The sequence below is a fragment of the Pleurodeles waltl genome, chromosome 10 (assembly GCF_031143425.1).
Source record: "Pleurodeles waltl isolate 20211129_DDA chromosome 10, aPleWal1.hap1.20221129, whole genome shotgun sequence".
In the NCBI taxonomy this organism is placed as follows: domain Eukaryota; kingdom Metazoa; phylum Chordata; class Amphibia; order Caudata; family Salamandridae; genus Pleurodeles; species Pleurodeles waltl.
Genome location: NC_090449.1, coordinates 934,661,808 through 934,689,265, shown reverse-complemented (window position 1 = coordinate 934,689,265; position 27,458 = coordinate 934,661,808). Strand labels below are relative to the sequence as shown.

Genomic DNA, 27,458 nt, shown 5'->3' with positions numbered 1-27,458 from the left:
GATGGGAGAAGGGGCTAAATAACGGTGAAAAGCTTGTTTTGCACCATTATTTAATGCCTGGGTCATACCAGGCATTAGGGGCCCAGTGAATCAATTTCTGTGGCTAAACTCCACGGAATGGGCCCACAGGTGCCCACCCCAAGCCCCAGGAACACCCCCACCAAAAAGACACCGAAGGATGAGGGACCCAATCCCAGGTAAGTAGGGTAAGTATTTTTAAATATTTGTTTTGAGGGGGCCCTAACTTTTGGCCCCCTGTATGGCACATGGTGCAATGGCCATGACACTTGTCCCCTGTGCTGGCCATTGGCGTGGTGGGCATGACTCCTGTCTTTCCTAAGACAGGATCATGTTTTTTGTGGTTGTGCGCCAGGAAATGTCGCTAATCTGGCTAGAGGCATTTATTTTGCCTCTAACCAGGCTAGCATAATTTTTTGATGCACAACCCCTTCCTTCCCTACCGCCAACCCCACCCGGCTAGCGTCTTTTTTTAAGACAATAGCCCAAGTTTAGCACTGGCTTGTGCCATTCCATTAATATGGCGCCCGTGTGGTGCTGTAGAATGGCGCAAGCCACCGCTATACTTTTTGCAGCAAAACCGCATTTGCGCAGTTTTGAGGCAAAAAGTATAAATCTGGCCCTAAGAGTGAGACAAGTCAGTGCAACTGAACACACATGAATGAGTGAGAGTAAAACAGTGCAAAAGAGAGAGAGAGAAAATAAGTGAGTGCAAGTGAGTGGGAATGAGTGACCAAGAGTGACTCAGAGTTAGGCCTTGACCACATTTTAATTACGCCTGAGTAATTTTGGTAGTTTCCTTTTACTCTTTTGAGACAAAACTACAAACAAAATCCAGGATTACACCTGTTTGTGTACATACAAATAATTTAGCACAAAGTACCACAGGAGTACAGGAACTCAGTGAGCATGAGCATCTGCTGACTGCTGCTGTTCGTGTCTATTTTCTCAGAGCTAAATGCTTCCTCAAGTCCATTTTGGATGCAAGGATGCGATTTGTGCTAAGACATTAATGCTTGGTTATGCTCCTTATCTATTTCCATACAATGTCACATGATTGTGCTGTAATTATGCATAATTAAACTAAAACAAATTACATGATTGACACCTACCTTTAGTAAGAATGAGTGTGAGTAAATTAAGTATGTGAGAGTGAAAACGTGTTGCTTTGCTTCCATATCTGCTGTTGGGCATACTCACAGTAATTCTTGACTTAAAGTGGCACACATTGCAAAATGCTGGCAATGGCATAATGGAGGCAACACTAGCATGTGGGTACCTGTATGAAATTGGAATATTAGTTGAGGGGTAAGTACCCACCTCAAGTAATAATCATAATCCTTGTCAGAGTGAACCCTCAAATGGGAGTGGGCGCAACTTTCTGAGTTTCATAAAAACTAGTGATTATTCCACAGTGTGTGTCATTAATGGGTGGGAATATATATGTCACGCCGCTATTTAGCACCACTGGTGTAAGCAACAATGAAAGGTCAATGCAAACGGCACCATGTGGTGCACAGTCATTCAAACTGATTTTGCACACACTCAAGAGGAAAATTTACTCAAGCAGCTTTAAAACATCTCAAGAAGCAGCTCTCTGACTGTGACCACCCACATTACACCCCACATTAGAAAATGGGAGTAGGGGATGTCAAATCTTGTTTGCACTTACATTTTTGGAGCCTTGTAGGAAAAAAATTGCATTATGAGAGTGAAGTCACCATCTCTGAAGGCAGAAAGAAACATTCTGCCCAACCCTGTCATCAAAGTCACTAAATTAACCTAAGCTCATCCCCTGGTAGCTATGGCACAGAGAAGCTAGTCTTCACGTAGAGGAAATGTGTAAAAAATGTGTGCAGTACTAAAACAGTGATAAAGTTGAAATACAAAATAATAAAAACCCCAAAATGAATTAGAAAAATAAAGTAACATTTATTAAACAGAATAACACCTAAATGACAAAATGCCTAAGAAGGGAACTAAAGATATGATTTTTTATACTTTCATGTAGAAATAGTGCCCAGAAGCACAAAGTTCTAATGATAGCCAATGGTCATGGTAGAAAAGGACCTATGCACAATTTTACATGGGCCACAATGGATCATTGGTTGGATACATTAACCAGGTTCACATTGGTCAAATATTTTCTAACTTTAGATCTTTAAGACCCATTCCACCACCACTTCTAAAGCCCCATAGGACATCGAGGGTGACATTTAAAAACTTTTAGGGTGGCAGGCAGAGGTCAACAGGGGAATCCAGTCCAGGTCCAGTTGCCACTGGTTAGCAGGACAGTTGCAGAAGAAGGCTGCTTGTGACTTGCTGTGTCCCTCTAACCTTAACAGGAGGTCAGCCTCATGACGATTATCTTGTTGTAAACTCATATTCTCCAATGCACAGACTCCTTTTAGTTCAGTTTGAAAACATGTTATTGAACATGCAGCACATGATGAACTGTGATTCCATCAAATGTACATTTCTAGCATGTGCATTTATTGTGTAAATGTGTCATGATGTTATGATAAGCACAAACATGCAAAAACGCATTCTGTTATTAATAATTGCTTAGTTTAGTGTAGGAAAGTCCTCCTTTTTGCTCTGGTCACCCCAAACATTTTGGACAGATACTGGTGGTTACTAACTCTTGGCTGTGCCCTGGGTACTTCTAGCCAGTCCGAGGGCCAGTGGGCTGTGTAAAGTGGATATACAAATTAGGCTAATTATAATTGGAAGATTCAACCTAACTATGAGTCCCCAGTGTATGGTAGGGTATGTAGGTTAAGGGACCCCAGCATAGGTAGTGCACCCATAGATGCACTGCTGAGGTACCCATTGTCATTTTAAAGGCAGGGCTGGCTTGCTGGATGCTTTTAAACTAAAGTTACATTCAAATTTCACTTTGGAGTTAAAAGTACTTCCCAAGTCCTAAATTCCATTATTTTTATATATAAATCACCCCTAAGATATGCCCTAAGTGCCGCTAAGGCTGGGTGCTATGTAACTATAGGGAGGGACATTATAAAAAGTGTTTTATAAACCCTTTTGAGGGGCTCCATAGTCTAAAATGGGAAGAAGTTATTTTAAATTAATAAAGTCCCAAAAGATGCTAAATATGTCAAGTTTGGTATCAAACCTATTGTTATAATAAATCCTACAATGTGTTATTGTTGAAATTAATATTATTACCTCAGGGAAAGAGTTTAGAACTCTACCTGAAAGTTGCTAACTTCAGCTCTGTAGTGCCCTTCTCTAATTTGGCAACCTCTGGCAGCCTAGCCAGGCTGCATTGATAAGGTGTAAAATGGCCTGGGTTGAAGACAAAGGAAGTGTCTGGGGGAGGAGATCTGCCTCAGCAGATGGTGAAACAGGGTGGGGGAGAGCAGGCAAATTGGTCTTCAAAGAAGGGAAAGACATTTAGAGCAGCTCAGGATCCCTCCCCTTTTCTGCAACCCCAGACAACCAGTTTTCCCCTTGATTAGATTAGGAGGGGGCAGGAAAGGGGTGTGTTAAGGAATTTCAGCCACACCATTGGGTGGATTTAGCCAACCCTAATCTCCAAAATGTACATTCTGTCATTTTGGATTTTTAAAGAATGTTGCTCCTTGGGATTGATTTTTGCCACGCTTCCTAGGAAGTGGTCACCCAAGAGGGTGGTGGCCTGCCGGTAATTGGACAGTTGTCCCCCCTTGCTTTCTACCCCAGGAGCAAGGATACATATGTCAGAGCTGCACCCACACCTTTGATCCCTACCCTTTGATCCCTACCAATAACAAGACAAGAAGAAGAAGGACTGCTCAGCTGGACCCCTGACCTACACCTGGACACTGCACTCTAAAGGACTGCACCAGCTGCACATTTGGGCTTCACCACAAAAAGAACTTTGTCTGGTTTCAACTGGTTCAAGAAGGGTCCTCCAGCTTGCTACAGATGAAGAATAGCTAGTCCCCTGCATCAAAAACCTGAAGAAACCGGCCAGCTGACCGATGTCCAGTGATAATTTTGGGATTTGAGCCAGATGTATTCTGGGAGTTGGAGTCCTAACCCTCAAGGAGCAATCCAGAGCTTCTAGAACTTTGAGGTGAGCTGTGGATTCCCAAAGGACTTTCAAAGACCTTTTGGAAGAAGATCCAGAAGTTTGGAGAAGAGAACTTTTGCAAAAAAGCTCCATAAAAAGACTGATCCGACGTTGTGAGTCAAGCCGGCTTACGTCGACTGCGACCAGGCCTGACTTGCAGGTTCATCCTGCTGGAAGAGTCCGGAGCCCCAGACTTCCAGGATTTCACTGGGGGATTCTGGAATGTCAGTCCGAATCGAAATCAGCTTGCTGCGGAGGGTCGTCTGACGTCGGAGAGAAAAAGCTCCAAAAAAAGTTACAAAGTCCGAACGTAAAAAGTTGACCAGATATCCTGAGTGGCGCTTTTAGTATCTATGTGCTAAAAAACAGTTATTCTTTAAAAAATCATTTCTCCGGTTCCCCCTATCCAATTGTATTTATTATGGTGTCAAATTAAAGATAAAAATATGATCTATTTTTATAAATTGGCTTTGGATTTTTGAACTGTTTCCTATATTTTATTTAATGACTTGTTTGTCTGCGTTTGACCTGGTCCCGCGTGCCAAGCTTTGGGAGGTCCTTAGTACCACCGGTGTTCCGGGTTCCATGATTAATATTATCAAGGATCTTTATTCTGATAATTGTGCTAAAGTCCGCTGGGGTACCATTGGCGATCTGACGCCTGCTTTCCCAACTACACGGGGCGTGAGGCAAGGCTGTGTCTTGGCGCCCACCTTATTTCTCTTGTTTATTAATGCCTGTTTGCCATATCTCTTAGACTGTCAAAGTGACGCCCCTAGTCTGGACGGGCAGAAGATCCCCTGTCTTCTGTTTGCAGATGATACCCTATTGCTATCACGTACTGCTATGGGCCCTTCTAGGTTGCTCTCCAGATTCCTGGAATTTTGCACTGACCTTGGGTTATCAATTAATTCAGCAAAAACAAAATACATGGTTTTTGGAGATAGTAGGAAAAAAATTAAGAGGCCTGTATATTTAGATGATGTCCCTTTGGAAAGGGTGGGTACCTTTGATTATCTAGGCATCAAAGTGGAAGATTCACATCTTTGGCATGCCCAGCGCCATAAATCTTTATTATGCCTGAAGCAGAGGGCGGGTGGAATTGTCAGATTTGCCTCTAGCTCCCCGAAATTTGCAATATCTCCTGCACTGGAAATATACAAAGCTCAAGCTAGGGGGGCCGCCCTATATGGAGCCGAACTTTGGGGCCATTGTAATCTGGCAAATCTGGCTAGCGCGGAAAACCAGTTTTTAAAAATGATGCTAAAGGTTCCATCGAGTACCCCATCCTTGCCCATTCACCTGGACCTAAATCTTTTTTTAATCTCACAGATTGCGGCACTAAGGCCCCTGCTGTTTTGGACTCGGCTGTGGACAACTGATGCCCTAACCCCTTTTCGGTGTGGCCTCCTAAATGTGGTGGGCCGTGATTTTAGTATTAAACCTAAATGGTGTGTATTCGTTGAACAATCTTTTTCCCATCTGGGGTTAGGTTCCTATTGGCATGATCCTATTTCTATTCCTAAAAATGCTGCACAGCTGTTAAAGGATGCTTATTGGCATAATGTTCAGGTTGGACAATTTGCTGGCTCTATTCCATTGTCCATGTCCGACAATTTTTTACTTGTTAAATGCCATTACGAATTTGAGCCCTTTTTGGATGCAAAGTTATCTCCATTTGCTCGCGCCCTCTTTATCAGGTTTAGGATTGGGTCCCTCCCCCTGTGCTGCCTTACGTACAAATGGTCCAGTTCAACTAATAGATCTAAAGGTTGCCCGATGGGTTGTAAAAGTGCAGAAACTGTTTCACACATTTTCTTCCACTGTCAAGCATATCACAAACAAAGAGCACTTTGGCTCATCCCGCTTTTTAAACAATTAGGAGTTAGATCCTGTCTCCATGCTGAGAGAAGTTTAAAAAGCGACCCGTCCGTCAAGATAGCTCTACCAGTGGCAAGTTTTCTCGAGTCTATCTGGAGGTTGAGATTAGCAAGTTTAAGGGATAAAATGGTGTAGTTATTGTTTAGTACTATTTATGTATATTTATCTGACTTGGATGTATGATTGTAGCTTTTTTGTGTACAGGACATGGATCTTGGCTTGGGTCCTTATGGATTATTTATAGACCTATGGAACTGTTCCCTTATTTTATGCCGTGAGAATTTTAAAGTGAAAACAATCCACCCAGATAGTTTTTTTTAATGGGGGGAAAAAGGGGAAAATTCTTGTATTATTATGATATCTGAGTTCAGCAATTTCAAGGAGCAAGAGTGGGGAACTAATTTTTAGACTTATATATTTATATTTATCAAATTGGATGTGTGATTGCTCCACAGTATTCAGATATTGGTGTATTATATTTTTTAACTAGTGCTGATTTAGGGAATTATTTTCATTTTTGAGTATTGCCTTTCATTATATCAAGTGATGTTTATCTGACTGCTTATTTCCTGTTTGTTTTTTAAAACCTGTCTTGCCCCTCTTAACTGTACTTTTACCTTATTTTTTTATTACCTTCGTGCTTTTAGAAGTCCTCTCTTTCTTTGTTGTGTATTGTACTTTAATGGTTTGTTTTTACTCACCGAAATAAAGTTAAATGATGATGATGGCTGTTTTGTGATTTTTGAATGCCTTACACACTTTTCCTCTTAAGTTAAGCCTTTTTGCTCGTTGCCAAGCTACCAAGGGTTGCCTGGGGTTAATTTAATGAGACCTAACTGGACTTGTGGGGGTTAGTGGCCTCTTGCTAAGTGTAGGTACTCACCTGCCCTTACAAACAATCCAGTTTCCAACATTTAGACATTATTCCAAGGATGTCATAAACAATACCACTGCTCTTCTTCTTAATTCTATCATTTTATCTATTTAATCACTTGCTTTTAGACTTCTTAATTTTAGTTTTAGCAGAGTTTAAGGTTCTTAAATATATGCAAGGCAGGTTGCATTTTAGCTGCAGGGTCTACTTTAGTTTGCCCGTCAGCACTTTAGTCCACAGTCAGCATTTTTGTCATATTGTGCAGAAATTGTGTAAGTGCTTTTTTTGTCTAAACACATTTTAGCCTGAATTGTTATGGAAGCTGGCAACACAAGTCTAGTACATCCTCTAAATACCTACATCTCAAATTTTTAGAAGCTGACACTTAAATTATATATGAAGCAAATGCTTAGGGGCTTTTTACATAGATGATATATGTCAAATCCTTAGTTCAATTCGATCTAGTTTATTAAAATCCCCATTTTTGTCTATAATGGAGGCTAAAGCGAAGTGGTCAATCATACATAAGCCCACAAAATGACCATTTAAAGGAGAGAAACTTTATCCAGATGCAGATCAAGATGGGCACAGCACGAGATTTCACCGTTACCAAAGAAGGCTACAGCAAGACTCTCTGAGGCTCTGCCAAACAGTTTGTCTTCCCTGACTGTCACCTGGATTGTGTTCTTGAACAAATACAGTCTCCTTGATCTTGTGCTTGTAATAGTTGGAAAGCTATTTCGAACAGACAAAAAACATTATTGTTCCAGGTATGCCCACCACCTGTGTAACTCAGGAAATAGACTTAATATTTATTCATCTGTTTTCAATGACATAGGTGGTCATTATGACATTGGCGGTATACTGACTGCCACTGTAAAGTACCGCCAATAGCCTGGCAGGAATTACTGCCAAATTATGACCAGGGCGGTGAGACCTCCCATAGACAGCCAATGTACCACACCAACCACCAGGGCGTTAATACCACTGACCACAGCGGTAGCAACCTACAGCCAGGTAGAAGTCAAGGTACCGCCCACCAAATTATGACATAGCAAACCACCAGGATTTCTGGGGTGGTAGCAACGCCATCAAAAGCTTGGCGGAAACACATCACAAAAACTAAACACTCACCTTCAGGGACACAGAGGACTCCGCGGCTGCCACGGAATTGGAACTCCAGGTCTTCCTGATTCTCAACCACACCATGGACGTCGTGGAGCACCAATGCAGACGAAGATGACAACAGTGAGTACAGCCACCTAACACACAAGGGAGGGAGGAAAAGGAGAGTGACACACACACGCACAACACACACTATACACACACACCACAGTCACATAACCAGCTGCAGAGTAAATCAACTCTAACAGGACCTATGAGTAAAGAATGAAAGGACAAGAATCTGAAGTACAAACACTGTAATTTGCTGCCAACAGCCACCATAATGAATAATGAAATCAAAATGTAGATGTCAATGCACAGATTGGGCCAATGGCCAGTACAAAGTACCAAAGGGCCACATGGACACAGGGCATGGTCCAAGCCCCAACTTGACTCCGGACATCATCCGGACTACACTGTTCAGGGGCATCATCTTGGAAATGGGCAGGCACCTCAGGGTGAAGGGGGTTGCGGGGCAACTCAGCTGGAGTGGGCATCATTCCCACTGGTTATGGAGGGGGCTCCTTGCCCAATAGTCTCTTGAGGGAAGTTTTAGGCCAGAGTCTCTGGAGTGGGTATCATGCCCACTGGTTCTGGAGGGGGCTCCTTGCCTAATAGTCTCTGGAGAGGAGTTTTAGGCCAGAATCCCTGTAGGGGGATCCTTGTCCTCAGGTGGTGGATGGGGATCCTTGCCCTCAGGTGTTGAGGGGTCTCCTTGCCCTGAGGTGGTGGAGGGGGATCCTTGCCCTTAGGTGGTGAAGGGGCTTCTTGCCCTCAGTGGTGGAGGGGGCTCCTTGCCCTCAGGTGGTAGATGGGGCTTCTTTCCCTCAGGTGGTGGAGGGGGCTCCTTGCCCTCAGCTGGTGGATGGGGATCCTTGTCCTCAGGTGGTGGATGTGGATCATTGGGTACTTTCCCGTGATGGGCCCCCTTGGTCTTTGTCATGTGACTTTGTCCTTGCCTCCAGGTCTAGGAGGCGCCTCCACTGACTCCGTCCTCTGTCCCTTAAGTTTCGCCACCTTAGACCTCTGTTTTTGAGGTGGAGGTGTGGTCTTACTAGGAGTGGCTGCTGTCCCACTCAGTGGACCCTTAGTGGCAGCAGCAGATTTCTTGGTGGGAGCAGTGGCAGGCAGTGTGGCTGAGATGCTGGGCTGGGTAGTTGGAACCCTGCACTTATGGGCAGGACAGGGGGCAGGGAAGAGGTCAAGATGGGTAAGGAAAAGCTTCTTAGTGACTGTGGGGGGATGTGGGAGGAGGGATGGGAGTAAAGGTAGAGGGAGTGGTTGCAGGGGGTGCGCATCTGCTGGACTTGGGTGCAGGTGCATGGACACTGTGTGTGTGTGTGAGGTGGATGGCTTTTGGGGGTCTGAGTGTGAGCATTTGTGTTTCTATGAGGGGGGCAGACAGGGTGGGAGAGGCCAAACAGTACGTGTGGATTGATGTTTTGGTGGTGTCTGCAAGTGAGGTGGGTGTGCTGCATGAGGTGGTGATGGTGGTGACTGCTCATGTGGTGTGTAGGGTGCATGTCTGCAGGTCTGCTCTTGTGGTGACTGTGGGCAAGGGTGTACATGGGGCAGGGTCTAGGACTGTTGATGCAGTGCATGCAGGTGTGAGTGTGGATGTGACAGTGAGGGGGAAGGATGAGGAGTGGGAGACAGTGGAGACAGTGGATGTTGTTGAGTGTGCAACTGTCTGTTGTTTGTGTGAGTGCTTGTGGCTTGAAGTTTGCTTCCTGTGTATGTCTGTGCCACTTTTGTGTGATGTTTTGTGTGCATGCTTGTCTGTATGTGTGCACAGGATGGGTTGGGGTTGAGATGACTGAGACTGAGAAGTGTTAATTGGAGGGGGGGCGGCAGCACAAGGGACACTGGCTGCCATCAGAGAGGAGGACAGAGCCTGAAAAACCTCTGTAGGGCTGCCAAGCCACCATGAATGCCCTCCAGGAAGGCATTGCAGTGCTGCATCTGGGATGGCAGCCCCTGGATAGCATTCACTATGGTTGGCTGCCCTACGGAGATGGATCTCAGGAGTTCAATAGCCTCCTCACTCAGGGCAGCAGGGCTAACTGGGGCAGGGCCAGAGGTGCCTCTGACGAAGGAGATGTCCACCTTCCTGGGTGAGCGGGCACGGGCAATGCGGTGGGGGGCTACTGGGAATGCAGTGCTGATCAGGGGGTGGTGGTTGTACCTGTAGCAGGGATGGTTCCAGAGGTGTCCACCACCACCAGGGAGCACCCATCGGAGGAGGTTTCAGAGTCAGTGTTGTCACCTCCTGTCCCCGCCGAGGTGCTCCCCTCGCCCTCCATCCCACTGGTCCCCTCGGTGTTGGTGGACTCTGCCTCCTGGGTCCTGTGAGCTGCAGCTCACTCACTCACGGTGACCCTGGTCCTTTGCCAAATGATGCTAATGCACACATGGACAGGATGACAAAAGAAAATAGAGGGGAGGGAGAAAGGGAGCACTGGGTCAATTACAGCACCAACACCACAGATGGCATACACATCACCATCACACACAGGGACCAAGATTGAGCAGTATGCACCACACCGGCATTTCATTGGCCAGATAGCACAGCAGGATGAGAGCCAAACACCGCCATCTGCACCCCCCCTGTGAGCAACTAAGCCCTGTCTGACATGGAATGCCACCTAGCTAGGTATCCAGATTTTGCTATTCACCCACTTTCCCTGAGCTGGAGCACACAGCAATGTATGAGCTGGAATAAAGGGGCACCCACTGACTAAAACCCAGTACCAGAATCCCATGCCAGGCACCAAAGATGGTTGTTACAGATACTAGACATACCCCCTTATGGCTGCTATGATGCCCTCAAGCACCCATCCAGCTCTGGGTAGGCCACTGCCAGTATGCGGGCCATCAGGGGGGTCAGGTTCCAACAGGCACCTCTCCCTTATTGGGAGGCCATCCCCAGCTGGGCCTCTGCGGTCTTCCGGGCCCAGCATCTCAGGTCCTCCCAGCGTTTCTTGCAGTGGGTGCTCCACCTGCTGTAGACCTCCAGGGTCCACAAGTCCTTGATGATGGCACGCCGTAATCCCTTCAGTGTTTGCTCTCAGGAGTCATCCCCCATGCCATTGTGCAAGGCTACTGTTTGTCCCTCACTTCTTGCAGGTGACTCTGGTTACCCAAAGCTGTCCTGACTCTTGACCCCTGTAAGGAATCCGAGGACAGGGGCTTAGAATAGGTATAATGATGCTCATGAGCATACCAGGAGAATAATTGAAAGGACCTTCGGTCTCCTGAAGGCCAGGTTCAAATGCCTCCATCTGACAGGTGGATCCCTCTGCTACTCCCCTGAGAAGGTCTGCCAGTTGTTGTATGCTTCATGTTGCACAACCTGGCCATCAGACGACATGTGCCCTTTCTGCAGGAGGAGGAGGGTGAAAATGCTCCTGTGGCAGCAGTGGACCCTGTGGACAGTGAGGATCAGGAGGAAGAGGATGAGGATGTGGACAACATGACATCAGTTATACGGCAGTACTTTCAATGACACACAGGTAAGACAGTAGAACTGACCATTCCTCTAATACATTATTTTTCTGTATGGCTGTAGCATGATGGCAGTCACTTCCTTAGCATCCCAACTGTCACCTATGCCTTCCCATTTTGCAGATGTTGGTGTGGTTAAAACTGTGCACTGATGTGATGACTACAAATTGCTACAGTCCATTTGTTGGATGGAATCACAAAGTTCAGGACAAATGCACAGGATGAAACGGTTTGAAACATTGCACATTTCTGTCAGATAAAGCACTATTACTCAAGTTGTGTTCAATGGTCTTTATTGAAGTGACAGTTATGAAGGAATAGTGCAATTGAATGGGGTGATGGTAGAAGATAGTCCAGGATATTGGCCCAGTCTGTTTGTAGCACAGTTCCAGTGTCCAAGGGGCCATAGGAAGGTGAGCAATGGCAGTTCAAAGTGGACAAGGTGACACAGTGGAACACAAGGGGGACATTCAGGAGGGTCTCATTTCCTGGCAGTGGTCTTGGTCTTTCCAAGTGTCTCTGGTGTCTGTCTGGGTCCCAGGGAACATTTCTGGGGGTGGTTCACCTTCTGCAGGGGGAGGGGTGTTGGTGGCCTGTGGGTCCTTTGGCAGGGCCTCCTGTCCACTAGCTGCAGCAGATGTGGAGGGCTGTTCAGTTGACTGACTAGCGGAAGGGGCCTGCTGGTGTGATGTGTAGTCCCTCAGGATGTTGGCCATATTACCCAGCACCCCTGCTATGGAGACCATGGTGGTGTTGAGGGCCTGCATTTCTGTCCTGATCTCCTGGTAGTGTTCCTCCTGCAGCCGCTGGTTCTCCTACATAATGTCTTTCACCTGACCCATCTTGTCCTGGGATTGTTGGTAAGCCCCCAGGACATTTGTAAGTGCATCCTGAACAGTCAGATCCATGGGCCTGTCCTCCCCTGGTGCACAGCTGTCCTCTGAGTGTCCCTGGCCCCTGTGCCTGTGTCCCCTGAACAGTGTGCCCACTGCCATTGACCTCAGGACCCTGATTGTCTTGCCTGTGAGGTGTGGACTGGGGTCCCTGTACAGATGGGCACACTGCTGATTGACGTGTCCTGAGGACAGAGGTCTGGGGATGTTGGATGGTTGCTGTGGTGTTTGATACTGGGGCGAGGCTCTGTGGTTGACTGGGTGTGGGTTGGGGTATCCGACTGACCAGTGGTCCCTGATGGGCCAGGGAGTTTATCCAGATCCAGAGCTCCAGAGTTGCTGTCATCATTGGGGGCATCTTCTGGTGGGGGACTGGGTTCTCATGGCACCTCCTTGCTGCTGAGATTGGCTGGGGCACCTGTGGGGAAGTAAGTGGTGTATTATGCCACATGTCTGTGACATATTCTGCATCCCTAGCTTCCCCTATATGGTTGCTGTTGCCCTGCCACCTTTCTTCATGTAGGGTGATATATTGTGGGATTGTTAGCTCTCCATGCTACATGCAGGGCTGGGAGTGATGTGCATGCAGTGGGTATGGCATGCAGGGCTTGGCATTTAGTTTTGTTAATTGTGGTGGTGCACTGTGTGGGATGGAGTGGAGGGATGGGTGTCAGGGCGAGGGGTGGTGGTGGCATTCAGGTATGGGGGATAGGTAGTAAAATTGACTCACCAGTGTCCAGTCCTCCGGCAACTCCTGTGAGTCCTCAGGATGCAGAGTTGCCAAGACTTGCTCCTCCCATGCTGTCCACTGCCAGTCCTCTTTATAGTGAGATGGTGCCTTGCTCCTATGGACCGTACCTTCCCCTGTAGGTCATTCCACCTCTTCCTGATGTCTTCCTTTGTTCGCGGCATTCACCCAGTCCACGATTCTCCACCATAGCTCCATCTCCTGGCAATGAAGATTTGCTGTACCTGTGCTCCAAACAGCTGTGGCTCTACCCTGATTATTTCCTCCACCATGACCCGCAACTCCTCATCAGTGAAACGGGGATGCCTTTGTGGGGGCATGGGTGTTGTGTGGTGTGTGTTGTACAGAGGGTATTGTGTAATGTGGTGGGGTGTGGGGTGCATGACAGATGAATGGGTGTTTGTGGTGTGTGTGTAGTTTTGTCTGTGATTTGCATGGCTATCTCTTGATTTATTTTTGTGTTAACAAAGGATTGTGGGTTATGTGGGTGTGTGTTTTATAGTGCTGTTGTTGGGTAGGTGTGGTGTGTGTATCAGTGTCAGGTGTGTCTTTTTTGGTATTGGCCAATGTTGTGTTGTTTTGTATTTGGGTGGCCATTCTGTGTGTACCGCCAATGGTTTACCACAGTTGAATGTATACTGTGGTGATTCGTGAGTCATAATGTGGAGTGCGTTGTTTTGTTTGCGGAACGATATGGGTGTTCGTAGCAACAGTTTTACACTAATCTTTGGTCTGGTGGATTTGTGTTTGTGGCAGTATTCTGTTGGTTTGGTGTGTGTATGTCATGATATGGCGAACGGATGCTCGCCTCCATGACAGTATGGTGACAGGCGTCACTGCAGCGGTAAGCGGGATTTACCGCCAATGTCATAAGGATGGCCATAGTGGCTTGTGATAGCACAGCAAAGGTTTTAAGGACTATAAATTGTGATGTTACAATTTTGTTCCTGTTGTTTTCACTGTTCATGAAACGCTTAACTGCTTTTATCTTTATCTTCTGTGATGTTACCAAACAGTATTGTGTGCACTAGATCTAGTTGTGTTAAAATAACTATTTTAAAATAAATATGTTGAAAGGTATATTCTGTTTCTAGCGATTCTTGAGTTTAAACTCAATAATGAACAATTGTTTAGATTACCACTGCAACCCTGAATCATTTAAGGGACTGTTAGCATCCCAAAAAGTCTGGACCCATATCAGCAGGTATGTGCAAGGGGTTGAGCGGGGCTGCAGAACCCTGGAATTCCCTGCTCAAGTGCAATTAACTTAATGTCACTGCACTGATGGGTTGAGAATCCTGGCCACAAGATTGCTCGGATCTGCAACAGACCTGCGTCTCAGAGGGAGAGCAGGACCAGTCTTCTAGGCTCTTCTTGAGTCTCTGATAGCAGGATCAGTCCTCTTTTGATTTTCTACAGGTCCAGGAGTGTTCCAAAGTGGGTAATGGAGATGCCACATTTATGCCTGGCATGAGATAGTTGGTGGGCATGTCCCCTAGGATGCCCTAACCATTAGGTTATAGGTTCCTGGAGTTACCCCTAACTACTTTTGGGATTTTCAAGATGGCAGAAGTCTTCATCCACATGAAACATGGGCTCTAAGGGTGTGGGTGGGGAATGTACTATGGTAATCCCAGTGTTTATCCACATACAACACTAAAATGAAGTTTTAGACAGTCCCTGTACCTCCAATAAACTCAGAGTCAGAAGTCTGGTGGAACAAAGTTGACCTTTCAGGCACCAGACAGTGGATATATGCAAATTGTTTTGGAATTCTGGGTCCTTATTCTGAAGTGTGCCCCAAATATTATATGTAAATTCAGCAGACTTGTCTAACAGGTCTTGACACTCTAACAGGATCTGCCACTGTGATGGAAGCCACTCTGGGTGGATAGACAAAACAAGGATGTATGCCTGGACATTAGCTACATCTGCCTGTTGACAAGGTAGGCCTCTTTGAAGTTAATCAAGGCTTTAGGCCCAGCTCACTGGTCAACCTGTTAATGGACACAACAACCCCTCCCCACACCTAAGGTTTTTTCTCCCAATCCTGGGAGGTAATTCACACATCATTCACACCTATTTAAATTCTAAATACTGTGTGGCAGACGTGGGAAAACAAAATGCAGAGTTAGCTTCCAGGGACGTCAGGCAGGCCAAAGGTAACTTTTTAAAAGTCATCTTTCCAAAATATTTATTACAAAATCTTCTTCCCCAGTGAATTGGGCTTGTAATAAACATTTCCAAAAGTCCACAAATTAAATGTGTAGCAGTTTGCTAGTCAGAGATACCATTTACTAAAATTAATATTGTATCCCAATGCTTTCCTATTAAACAGCCAACCCTGCCACAGTAAATATAGGTTGCAAGGCTTTTTCACTGTAAGTACTTGTTTAACATTAAACATTTACAGGCCCAGCAGTTAATTGGCATGCACCCTGCCTTAAGGGCACTAAGGCCAACTTAAGAGCGACACAAATATTTAAAAGAAAAGTACAGGCGTGTCAAAAGGGGTTATTTTGATAGGTCAGATTTGCAGTACACACCTGCACAGCCAGGCGATTGGTGACAGCCCTGCAGTGATATATGCATTGACACTGTAGCAGATATCACAATAGGTGCTGCTGTGCACCTGTAACATTTTCCTTGCAGGCTCTGGATAGACCTTGGAACCATACAGTAGGGATATATTAGTAAGTTAAATATGCCAATTAGGAGTATACCAATGTTGCCACTTTGAACGGAGCACACACGGTATCATTGGTTAGCGAAGGTGAAGTGCACAGGGTACTACAGTGAGCAAAATAGGGTTCAGTAGAGAGGTAAAAAATGTGGGGCAACCATTTGGAACAGCTCCCATGGAAAAAAGCTGGAGTTGACATGCAGGGGTTAAATCTTGGAATCAGGCACCCAAGGAAAAGTGATAGTGCTGGTGTACCAGTGGAAATTATTGGCATTGCTAGACCTCGGACAAAACGCTGGCACTGGCACAGTGGAGGAATTTCTCGGCATAAGAAGGAGTAAGGGTGGCATATTGGAGGGGGCACCCATGACAAAATGTTTTTACTAACATTCCATAGGTGACTTTTTACATGGCATAACAGTCACCCATCGTATATGAACAGCAGTAATGGAGAAATTCTGGCACTGGACTATGGCAATGTTCTTAAATCAAGGGACACCAATTAAAAAACTGTTGGCTCTGGCAATGGAGGTATTTTTTATATATGAAGGTACCAATAGCAGTTTTTGGAAAATGGGGTCAGCCCATGTGGACCATCAGAGTTTGTTGGCTTAGTGCAGAAAAAAAATACCTAAATATTTAGCAAGTCCTATTTAACAAAGCCCATGGCTTTTCAGGGAATAAATGTGCTTTAAAATTCACTAGGAGACTCCATTTTTTTTACTAATGGGGAAAACCCACTCTTCCTCCAATCTGTCCAAAGAAGTGGTTGGGCTCACTCACTTCACTCCCTCACTGCAATTCAGCTTAGTGTTCCCTCATCATATATCATGCCAACGTTCTGTATTTATGACAAAAGTGTGGCACATAGAAATTGGAGTTAATACTCTAGAAAGCAAAAATTATAGAAGTTCTTGAATATTTTTCTCATCCATTTCAGTAAAACATTGTGTCAGTACGCTTCCATCACCAACAGCAGTCTGTCCGCTAACTCCCTAGTAGTCAACTGAAGTGTCACCATAGAATTCTAATGAACAACTAGAGTGGCAATCGTTTGTACTCAAGACATTAGTGAGGCACTCCTGAATGCCATTTTGTTGGAATTGGAGCAATCGAATTTAAAGCCATTACAAAGGTATTTTTACCGTCACTGTGGGTTCTGAGTAGAGGAGTTAGAACATCCTCTGTAGTCTGCCCCTAATGCTTTCTGCATCTAGCTCCATGAGCATGTATTCCCAGTCAAAGGTGACCAGTGCTTTTTCAAGGTTCAACACTGTACAAGCAACATGGGGCCAACATCGGGACAGCAACACTGGTATTCTATGTGGCATATGCTCCATCAACCATGTCACTATATTCTTACTTCAGATGTTACAGTCACAGCCCAACATAGGCATTCTGTTCCTGTTTTTTTATGGGTACTTTAACTGTTTCAAACTAAATGTTAGTGTTCAATTTGGGAGGGCACTGGTGATTTTCATTTGACACTCCCAACCCCTAACTCCATAGTTCTCGAAGCCCACACTTGTGCCGTCTTTACCGGGACACGTGACACTTTTGGCCTGGTTGCAGAAGGGCAAAGAGAAACTACTGAAAGATTGGGTGAGGCTGGCTTAGGGAACTTGTATCAAGTTTGTTGAGGAATTCCCAGTAGTCACCACCACCCACTATCTGGCGTCAGACATAAATGTGGCTCCTGCATACACTAACTTCAGAACGCTTTCTGGACAAGTAGAAGAACAGAAGAGGACTGAACCTGCTATTTATGACTTGATATGAGCCCAGAGGGACTGGACCTGCTCTCTCTTGTACCCAGGATAAATACGTGGACTCCAAAGGTCAGTTGGCCGATCTCCTGTCTCGCTAGAGGGCTTACATAAAACCCTGCTGACTAGTACCATTAGGCATTAACCTGGATTTTGCTGGTAGCCTCTGCTGGAGTGAACCTTGAACCCCAGTGTTGTTACTGAGGTCATGGGACCCATGTCTGTGCCTAACTAGACTTATCTTATAGCAAGTCCTGGAACTTAGAAAATGTTGGAACTTCCAGAACTCAGCAGGATTGGAACCAACCACACCAGCGTACCCACCCAAAGCTTGACCCCTTTGGGCTGAGAAAACAAGTTTCTCCTGCTCTGAGCTTCTCTGCAGCAGCAAATCTGATTCAGCTGACCATTGGTAAGAAGGTATGTGGCCTTATGTAACTCATTGTGAAAGACAGCCGCAACCTTGCTCTGCAGAATGATTCTGAGCTCTAAAAGAGAGACTAAGCCTGAAGGTAAAAATCATTCCCACAAGAAGTGACAAAAGTATACATCCGGTGAGAGGACTTGCCTGGGTGTAAAACTTGAATTCCTCTTGTGTTCAGCTTTTCCTGCCAAACCAATGGATTCAGCTGGACCTCCTCCAATGCTTATCTAACTTTGTGAGGACTTCCTCAGATATAGCATGTTACCTTACCCTGCTAAAGGATTATGACTTCCAGATAAAAGATTATGGGCCTGCCATATTACAAGCTCCATTATATTGTGTAGAACTTGTAAAATGGCGGGCAGGATATCTATCATGTTTGTGACGGAGTATCCCATCCACAAGGTCATAATCAGGGCCTAAGTCCCAGGTTAAAACTTCCAACCGGGACAAACCTGGTTCGCGTATTCTACCCCACTCCATTGTGGTCAGCATGAAATCACACCATGGTCTTGGTCAGACTGCAACCATTGTTGCTTTACGATTTTCCTACAATTGTTCCAAAATGTTTAAAAATTCATATCTCAGGTTGCCCTTATAGGATGTTGTTGTTTTGGTGTAATTTGATCGCTAACGTTTACTGTGTTTTGTATGGAAATTAGAGTTGCATTTTTATTGCATTGTTTTTTTGAGTTTTCATCTGTAAATGGAATTTCTAAATGGTTTACACATTTCTCTACCTTAAGCCTGTCTGCTCTGTGTGATGGCTAACAGTGATTGAGCTCAGCTTTATATTGCTGAAATCTTTGACTGTTTGAACAAGTTAATGACTTTATTACTTGGGGTGGACCCCAATCCACCCCAAATAATAGGCCAGTTTCTCAAAATCAACAATTGGATGCAAGTTCACCTCTCTAACTGTTCTCAGGTGATGTATTTCTGAAACAAATATGTCAGCCAAGGTTCCATTGATACTTAATTTAAAACTATCTAACTACATCTATGGGGCTACTAAGAGTTATATAACTAGCTACTCCCCATATCACACCCTTTGTACTACGTGAATCACCGGCTAGATTGGAAACTATAAGTAAGGTAGGCTACAATTACTGGTGAAAACACATTTTTGCTGCCTCGGTTCTTACCAATAACAAATTGATGAAAAGCCTATTTGCCCTCCAAAAGTGGTAATGACAATTCCTTATTCTTTTTTAACAAAATGTACACGTTTCACGAATTCTATTTCAAAATACGATACTCAAAATGGCATGCATTTTATAATGCTAGCTCAGATTTAATTTCCTGAAATGAAATGTGTTCATTTTTTTCAGTCTGAATTACAGAGTCCATTGCTGAAGAAAATTATCCAGAGAATTGCCATAAAGCAAAGACAAAATGAGCTGTATGGACCAATGGCAAAGCAATACAATGGTAAGTGTTAATCTAATGTGTTTTACTCAAAATATCTGCGTATTTCTGCTTGTGGAGCAGTATGAACAAGATAAAACATTCACCTATCATACCTTAAAAGATATAAGCATAATTCAAAACCTTGATGGTTGCTCAGCATCATGGCACAGCCCAAATCTCCTAAGAACAAGTGGGGGAGGCACTCAAGCAAGAAAATTCGGCCATAGATTACCTCATATCAGAATAATAACTATTACCCTTCTATTTGCCAGACAGAACTTCCTCTGTACTGGTACCCTAGCCAAGGTAGGTTATGTCAATTTGCTAGTAGGGATGGTAGGCATCGGTACTATAGCACTAGGCACCCCCTTTTATGTAAAATAAAATATTGAGTATGAAATATCTTGCTACCTTAAAATCGTACCCAAAATATCAAGGACAAAAATATGACAGGTAAGTACATATACGTTAACATGTTCTTCAAATATATATTTCATGGAGCTACACAGATGTGTAGCTATGAATAGTAAATCTATTTCTCCCTCTGTACACTGCCCCGGTGATAATTTTGTCCTTGATATTTTAGATATGATATTAAGGTACCGCAATATTCCATGCTCAAAATTATGTATACAACCTTACATTGCCAAGGCTTAGTGACTTAAACTCTTATTTCTTCGATATCACAGGGCTCCAAAGCAAACTAATTACCTGGGGGTATGCTAAATAATTCAGAAGCAATGATAATCATTGTGACTCCATTCTGTTGTTGAAACAAAGGATGGGTAGAGACAACCTACAACATAAATGACAATCTTATTAGTTCCAAAGGTCGCCAGCATGTGGTTGTATAGCATTCAATGTACTTAAGAGCTTAAAAGCTAGACATACATTTCGTGGGCTCAGGCAATACATTTAGAATGAAATAACAGCTTGTGGTGCTGTCAATTCCTTTGGATTCCGTGTACAGTTCCACGGACATTCATTTCACTTGAGTGGCTCTAACATTATTCTTTACAGGTGTTTGATCCTTGTGAAACCTTTTTCATCTGTAAACCTCGAAGGGACAACAGAAGGATAAATATCCTTTCAACCATGTTGGAACAGCATGTAGCTATTTCCTCCTAGCCAGTTTGCTAGCCTGAATGGCCTTTCAGCCCTGCAGCTTGGCTAGACAGATATGACCCTTGCTTATATATTGTGTCTGCGCAAAATATGGATTTTAAATCAGCGTCTCAGGATTACTAAGAATCATATACTATTCATGCAATAGAATTCCCGGGCCTAGTGGAGAATTTGCGTAATTGCATATATCATAACATTTACATGAAATGGTGAAAAATATCAAGTGAGAAGTGAGATAATCGCTTGCTTAATCCCCAAGAGCAACTGAAAGGCTTTCCTCTGAATGGTAACTACTAGTGATTAGAACACTGCCGTACACAAGAATTGTGTTCCTCCAGTGCAGGCTTCCACTAAGGGCCTGATTACAAGTCTGGTGGTCTTTAGAATGCCAGACTCGCGGTGGCGGTCAGACCGACATACTCCTGGCGGTATGACTGCCAAATTATGACCCTGGCGGTTGGACTGCTGCCCCTGCCAGGAACAAGGTTCCTGAATGGTAGGCGGTGATCAAAGTTGTGTTCAGCCACTCCAGTGCCTAAAGCAGCACCGCAGTGCTGATCACTACTTCACTTTCCGCCAGCGTTTTCATGGCATGGACCTCGCCATGAAAAGGCTGGCAGAAAGCCTGTGCTGGGGGCCACTGGGGCCCCTGCCCATGGCCATGTTGTGGGCAGCTCAGGTGCACCCCTGCCCAGCACCCATGGAATGAACACTGTCTGCTACAGTGTGTATTCTGAGGGTGCTGGGAACAACCTCTGTGCAACGACATTGGCCTCAGTTCCCTGAGGATCTGAGCACAATGCCGTCACACAGTTTCCTCTGGGCTGACCAGCAGTTTCCGCTGGTCAGCCCAGCGGAAACCTTATAATGGGGTGGGGGGATACCGCCAGCTCTACGGCAGTCTCCTCTCCACGTGGTTGGCAGGGTGGCAGTCGGCCCGCAAACCTCATGATTAGGCCCAAAAAGTTTTGAAAAGACTTTGCATGATGCTATGCTGACGTGCTCTGCTTCTATATCTTTCCCTGAGAACAGGTCACCAACAATCTCTCTCCCCTCTCCACTATCCTACCTGATGCTATCTTGGTGAGTACATAAATTTATGGGTTTACATCAATGTGCTTATGCAGGGTCCTGATGGATCGCATACAGATCTGCCACAACCATGAACCGCCTTCAACTGAATGCCACACTGACATAGAGGTTCGCTATACTGATGACGGTCAGCAAGTCAGGAGCCTGGGATTCCTTACAGTCAGCCTGAAATAGATTTTTAAATTTGCTCTTTGGAAAACGTGATGAACCAGCTCCTTGTATCTATACCTTCCAGTTCTAACAGCAACACTCACACTCCCCTTACATTAAAACCAGCCCAACATTCTGTGACACATGGCGAGGGAGTGCTGCCTACTGATAACGAAAGTCACATTTGCATGTGAATGCCCCGCCACCTTAGTGAAGATGCACTGCACAAACAGATGCAGTCGATGATTTAACCTGAAATAAATACTTAAGCAAAAGTGGAAAAAAAATGACAGGCCCAGGTTTTGGCCTCACTTATGCCGAGTAGTTAACAAATACAAAAATCCTGACTGCCCTACTTACGTGTATTGGGGAAGAGGGAACAATGCCACAACACCGTTGCTGTGTGGAAAAGGCTGCCTTATTGGAAACAGGTGCACTTACAATTAATCAAACCTTGGCCTTTGCCTAACAAAACTAAAACCTCACTATACATCAAAATCATCTATCCAAAAATCCTCCCCCCTGCCGCACCCTCTCCTCCCCCCTCCCTTTAACCTTGTCCTGCCGTCTCTTCCTCCAGTCATGTTTTTAATGCTGTTTCCCTATCAAACCCATTTGTTCTCTTTACCCAGTTCCTAATGCTACCTGCCAATCGACTTTGCAAAGTATCATAACCATTAATGCCAAGCTTCTTTCTGTCTGTCGTGTCCTGCTGTTGTCCCCTCCTAATATCTGAAAGTGTCCTGCCAGATTCTCTATTCGTACGTATTTCAGTTGTCATGTAACTCTCCCTGCCTCCGTCACCAGAAAAAGTCAGCTACCCTGACTTTTTCTGCCCCCCCTTTCCCGCGTGTAGCTCCTCTGTGTATACTTCAGACTTCCCGCAGCATCTCCCTATACTAATGACGGTCAGCAAGTCAGGAGCCTGGGATTCCTTACAGTCAGCCTGAAATAGATTTTTAAATTCGCTCTTTGAAAACGTGATGAACCAGCTCCGTATATCTCTACCTTCCAGTTCTAACAGCCACACACATACTCCCCTTTCATTTAAACCAGCCCAACATTCTGTGATACTTGGCGAGGGAGTGCTGCCTACTGATAACGTTTGTACGTGGATGCCCCGCCACCTTAGTGAAGATGCACTGCACAAACAGATAAAGTCGATGATTTAACCCGAAATAAACACTTAAGTAAAAGTGAAAAAAAATGACATGTCCGGGTTTTGGCCTCACTTATACCTTGTACTTAACAAATACAAAAATCCTGACTGCCCTACTTACATGTATTAAACAAAAACGTTCACAATTATGGACCTTACGTGGGAGACCAGGCCAATTGTGCTAGAGCAGTTCTAAATCATCTAATGAGGGAGGTGCCTCGACACCTTGTGATGTTATTGTTGCCACCCATCTATAGCACGTGATTTATTTAACTAATAATAATGGGAGGAACGGTGCCTCATTAATGCAAACATGGACATTGGCTGCATGCATATATTTTTAACTATAATTTCTTTATTTTAATCAAAAACCTAATCTGTGTTTATTGAAATGTCATCTGTAGTAGCAATTACATTTATTACCGGGAAGCCAAAATGTCTTTTCTTGGGGGCATAGTACCCTATGAGCATTCTGAAGGCTTCGGATTATTCAGCGAAAATATTATTGAAATTAGATGTGTTAACTTAATTTATGGCAATGCAATATGTACGTAATGAGCGGTGCCCTCTCCTGCACATTTTAGGTTGAACACAGACTCGGCATTACTAATGAACGTCTTTGACACCAACAAGCAATATTAAAAATACCTTCTTCAAAAACGGAATGTATTAGCATTATCCCCTCAGGGTGTTCAAAAGGCATATTTTGCAATAGAGAATGTATGTAATGTTTGCTACCACACCAAGTTTAGTGCACACAACCCTAACGGAAGATATACCGCCAAGCAAAAGTAAAGAACATTGCATGTACTTGAACCATCAGGATTCCCATGATACTAACAACCAGTGCTAAATTTGAGCTTGTTGTTTCCGGTGCGGACACCGGCACTTATTTTTGAGGGCCGCCTCTTATTTTTCTGCCTCAAGAATTTACTGCGAGCAAAAGACACATATGGGAAAGACGGAGGAAGAGAAAAACGAAAAAGCGTCACAATTAGGAGAAAGGAGAAAAGAGAAAGATGCAAGAGGGAGCTGAAAGGCCATGGAGTGGCTGTATATGAATTAGAGGGGCCCGAAATGGCTTTAGGAATACACCCCATCAGTATTCCGTGTTTGCAGATTTAATTGCAGCGGCCGCATGTTTAAGAGGAGGCCTTTGGGCACCGGCACATTTTTATTTACAAATTAAGCACTGCTAATAACCCCTGTGACCACCTTTACATATGGATAACAGATCAATACTAACTCGTGTTCAGCTTCACAGCTGAATCATGGATTTAAACACCATGTCACATCGGACACCAGTTTACCGAGTGAAGGTAGGAACATTCGTTTTAGAAAGTACTCATCGGTCAGACAAAATCTTATATCATGTATAGGGTGGCTATACCTAATATAAGATTTAAATGTGCCATGCAATCCTAGTTTTTGTTCCTCTTCCCAATTTTTCCATTCCTCATAAGTAACATGAAAACCTTTACAAAATTTCCCTACAACTGCAACACTTGTTCGCATGAATAATGCAGGTACCTTTATAGTGAATGTTTGTAGGTCAAACCATATAAAATTTCCAATCAGGTAAATGATCCTTTACTCATGGCACCAAGATAAATACTCAAACAAATTACATCATTCCTTTAATATATAATACTTAAATTCCTTTTTGACAAATTAAAACAACTCTCTAACAATCTATAATCGGTCCAGGTGCATAAATGTATCTGACAGCTTTCTTTATTATCCTTCGATTATATTTCTACAGCCTTATCAACCAAGATCCCTTTCTCTGTTCACACAACATTCGACAAAAATACACCAAATGATTTATATCCTGTTCCCATTTGTTACTTAGGGTACAACCTAGGGGTGTATAAAGTTGCAATTGTTTTGCTTGAGAAAAGGGTATTTCTCAAAACAAACTCAGAAAATATGCAAATTACACAAATGTACTCAGAGCTTTTGCCATTACATTAAAAAAGAGTAATTTCTGTTGAGTCACTTTTGAGGATAGTAAATTAAGGTTTGCGCTCGGGTACACAATTCCTGTGAATTATCAACACACCACAGTTTCAGAGCACTTAAAATGTAAACAAAATTAAGTTAAGTACTTATGCTTTAATCTACAGTTTGAGTGACCAACAACCACTACTTATCTTAATTTAGACACCAAAATGAACAGAATTGCTTAAGTATAACCAAAGTTATGGATTTTTTAACCAAAATTAATTCACAGCAAACATGGCATTTCAACGATACGTTGAAGTAAATGGAGAAAAAACACTAGTGACAAAAGACCATTTAGAGGGTGAGTTACATGGAACCCTTGCAGGGTTAAGGTTGTGCGGCTCCTACAACCAGGCCACAACAGTCAGTTCAGTTTTGCCTTGTCCATGGCATCCGGTTGCAGAGTTGCCCCTGCTGGTGCTGAGCGGGACTCGGGCTGGTGCTGAATTCACAGCTTATACAACAATGCAGTGAAGAAGATGCAAAAACTCAGGTGGGGCTAGGTTGGCAATGTTGTATGCAGGCTGCATGGTATGCCCTGCAGTTGCAGCGTTGAGTGAGGGGGGGCAGTTATCAGGATAGCAACTAACAAGCCCTTGCAGCAGGTAAAGATGAGGAAAAGTTTTCAGAACTTCACAGGGTCTGGGGAAGTGATGTAGTGGCCTGAAATTTCAGGGCAGGCAGGACTACAACTCACAGAAGACACTGAACCGCCTGAATTTGTACGAACCCACAGAAGGCTCGATGGCCGGTGAATCTTCAGATCCTGTAAGTGTTTTTACCTGCACTTTGCAGAAGACTAGTGCCACTAGTACAAGGGAGATTGTGGGTGCTTCTGGCAACCACAAGGGTCTCTCCAGTTGTGAGTGTCAAGTTTGAGCCAAGGACGAGGATAGTTTTCACGCAGTTCCCTTTCGGTTGCCTTAGGGACAGAGTATCCCTCTTTTGCTTTGCTGCAGTGGAGAAAGTCCTGTTGTCAGAGAGGCAGGGCTCCGCTTGGTCCTTCTTCAAAGTTGGTCGATCAGATCTGAGGCTATGGTGTCAGTGGTGTCCCTTAATTCCTAGATTTAGGGGAATTAAGTGTGTGGAGACTAGTGACCAATGGGCAGCTAGCTCCTGCAGCTAATTCGCCCCTGAGCTGACCACATCTGGCAAGGTGGGTCACCTTTTGCTACCTAGAACCCTCTATTCTGCCACTTCCAAAATGGCAGAAATCTAATAAATTTAGTGCATAGACTGGGCTTTTCACCCTAGAGTGTGGTAAGCCTGCTGGGGGTGTGCACAGTCCTACATATCTAATTTTCTGCCTTACTATGCGCAAATGTGCCTGGGGTCTGGGGGACAGACCAGATAGCTATCAGGGTGGTGAAGCATTTGAAGCTCACCACCCTGATATGCCTATTCACTAGCCAGGCTGGGTGTAACCTCCTTCCTACCTCAGCCTTTGTCTCTGACTCCTGGGAGTGCCCTAACTACCTGGCAGGAGGTCAGAATCCTATCTTGGTGGCAGCAGACATGGGGAAAATGTGGGCTGACCAGTCAGAACATAAAGAAGTTGGGGCAAACCAGTGGGTAACCTCGAAGATGTCACCTGATTACATGCCAGGCATCCCTCAACACCAGATTCATGTCAGGGAAGAGAAGCCAAGTTGTTTGACATCAAACTTGAAATATCTAGGCAGTACCATAATGGAGCTAGCAACCCCGGTCTGCCCAGGTGCAAGTTCCATGTTATCTATAGATCGACTAGCACTGTGGAAACATATTACCACATGCTTACATGCCTGCATCTTAAATATAATGTACACTGCCTACTGGGCTGCAGAGGCCTTTCTTAAGGGTGTCTGACTTAGATGTGAGGCAGTGCATTAGGCATCATGGCAATGGCATAGTCGAAACCTCAAACAGTTTACATAGCTCCTGCAGTCTGCAATGGCTGACCTGCTATCAGTAGTTTGCATGTGTCAGTCAGGGTGGCACACACTTGTGTTGAAGCCCTGGGGACCCCTTTACCACATATGCCCTGGGTATCCTATGTACCATTCACTAGGGACTTATAAGAGGATAAAGTATTTGTCAATCAGAAAATTACCAAGTCGACAAACCAAATTAAGGAGAGATCATGAGCATTGGAGACTGGTTAACAGGCTGCAGTGCACTTATAGAGTCATACCCATCAACACTTGGGGCAAAACGTGGGGGGTGACCATACACGAAGAGGCACTTTCCTTCACTCATGTTATCTCTAAAGTAGTCAGTTATCTGTCTATTGTCCCAAACTACAAATGTCAATTGACTGAAATGAACAGCATCAATCTTTCTCCTAGCATTGGTCAAGGGGTGCTCCTGGGACCCTGCCAGGGCAAAAAAAGGATTTTTAATTCATGCAAAATTTGCAAATATTCTCAAGTATCACTGTGAAGTAAAAACAAAAAAGTGCAGGCTCCAGCGCTTGTTTTAATTGTAGCCCCAGGTGGGCTAGGTCCTG

At 44.5% G+C, this 27,458-nt stretch overlaps 1 protein-coding gene across 2 annotated transcripts in view; it reads left to right on the top strand.

The window, feature by feature from the left end:
* LOC138260842 (tachykinin-like peptide) overlaps window positions 1-27,458 on the top strand; it is a 171,899-nt gene that overhangs the window by 55,274 nt on the left and 89,167 nt on the right. For both annotated transcript variants that reach the window (XM_069209267.1, XM_069209265.1), the window contains exon 3: window positions 19,362-19,461. In XM_069209267.1, coding sequence (XP_069065368.1) covers window positions 19,362-19,461 — 100 coding nt within the window. The remainder of the gene's footprint in view (window positions 1-19,361; window positions 19,462-27,458) is intronic.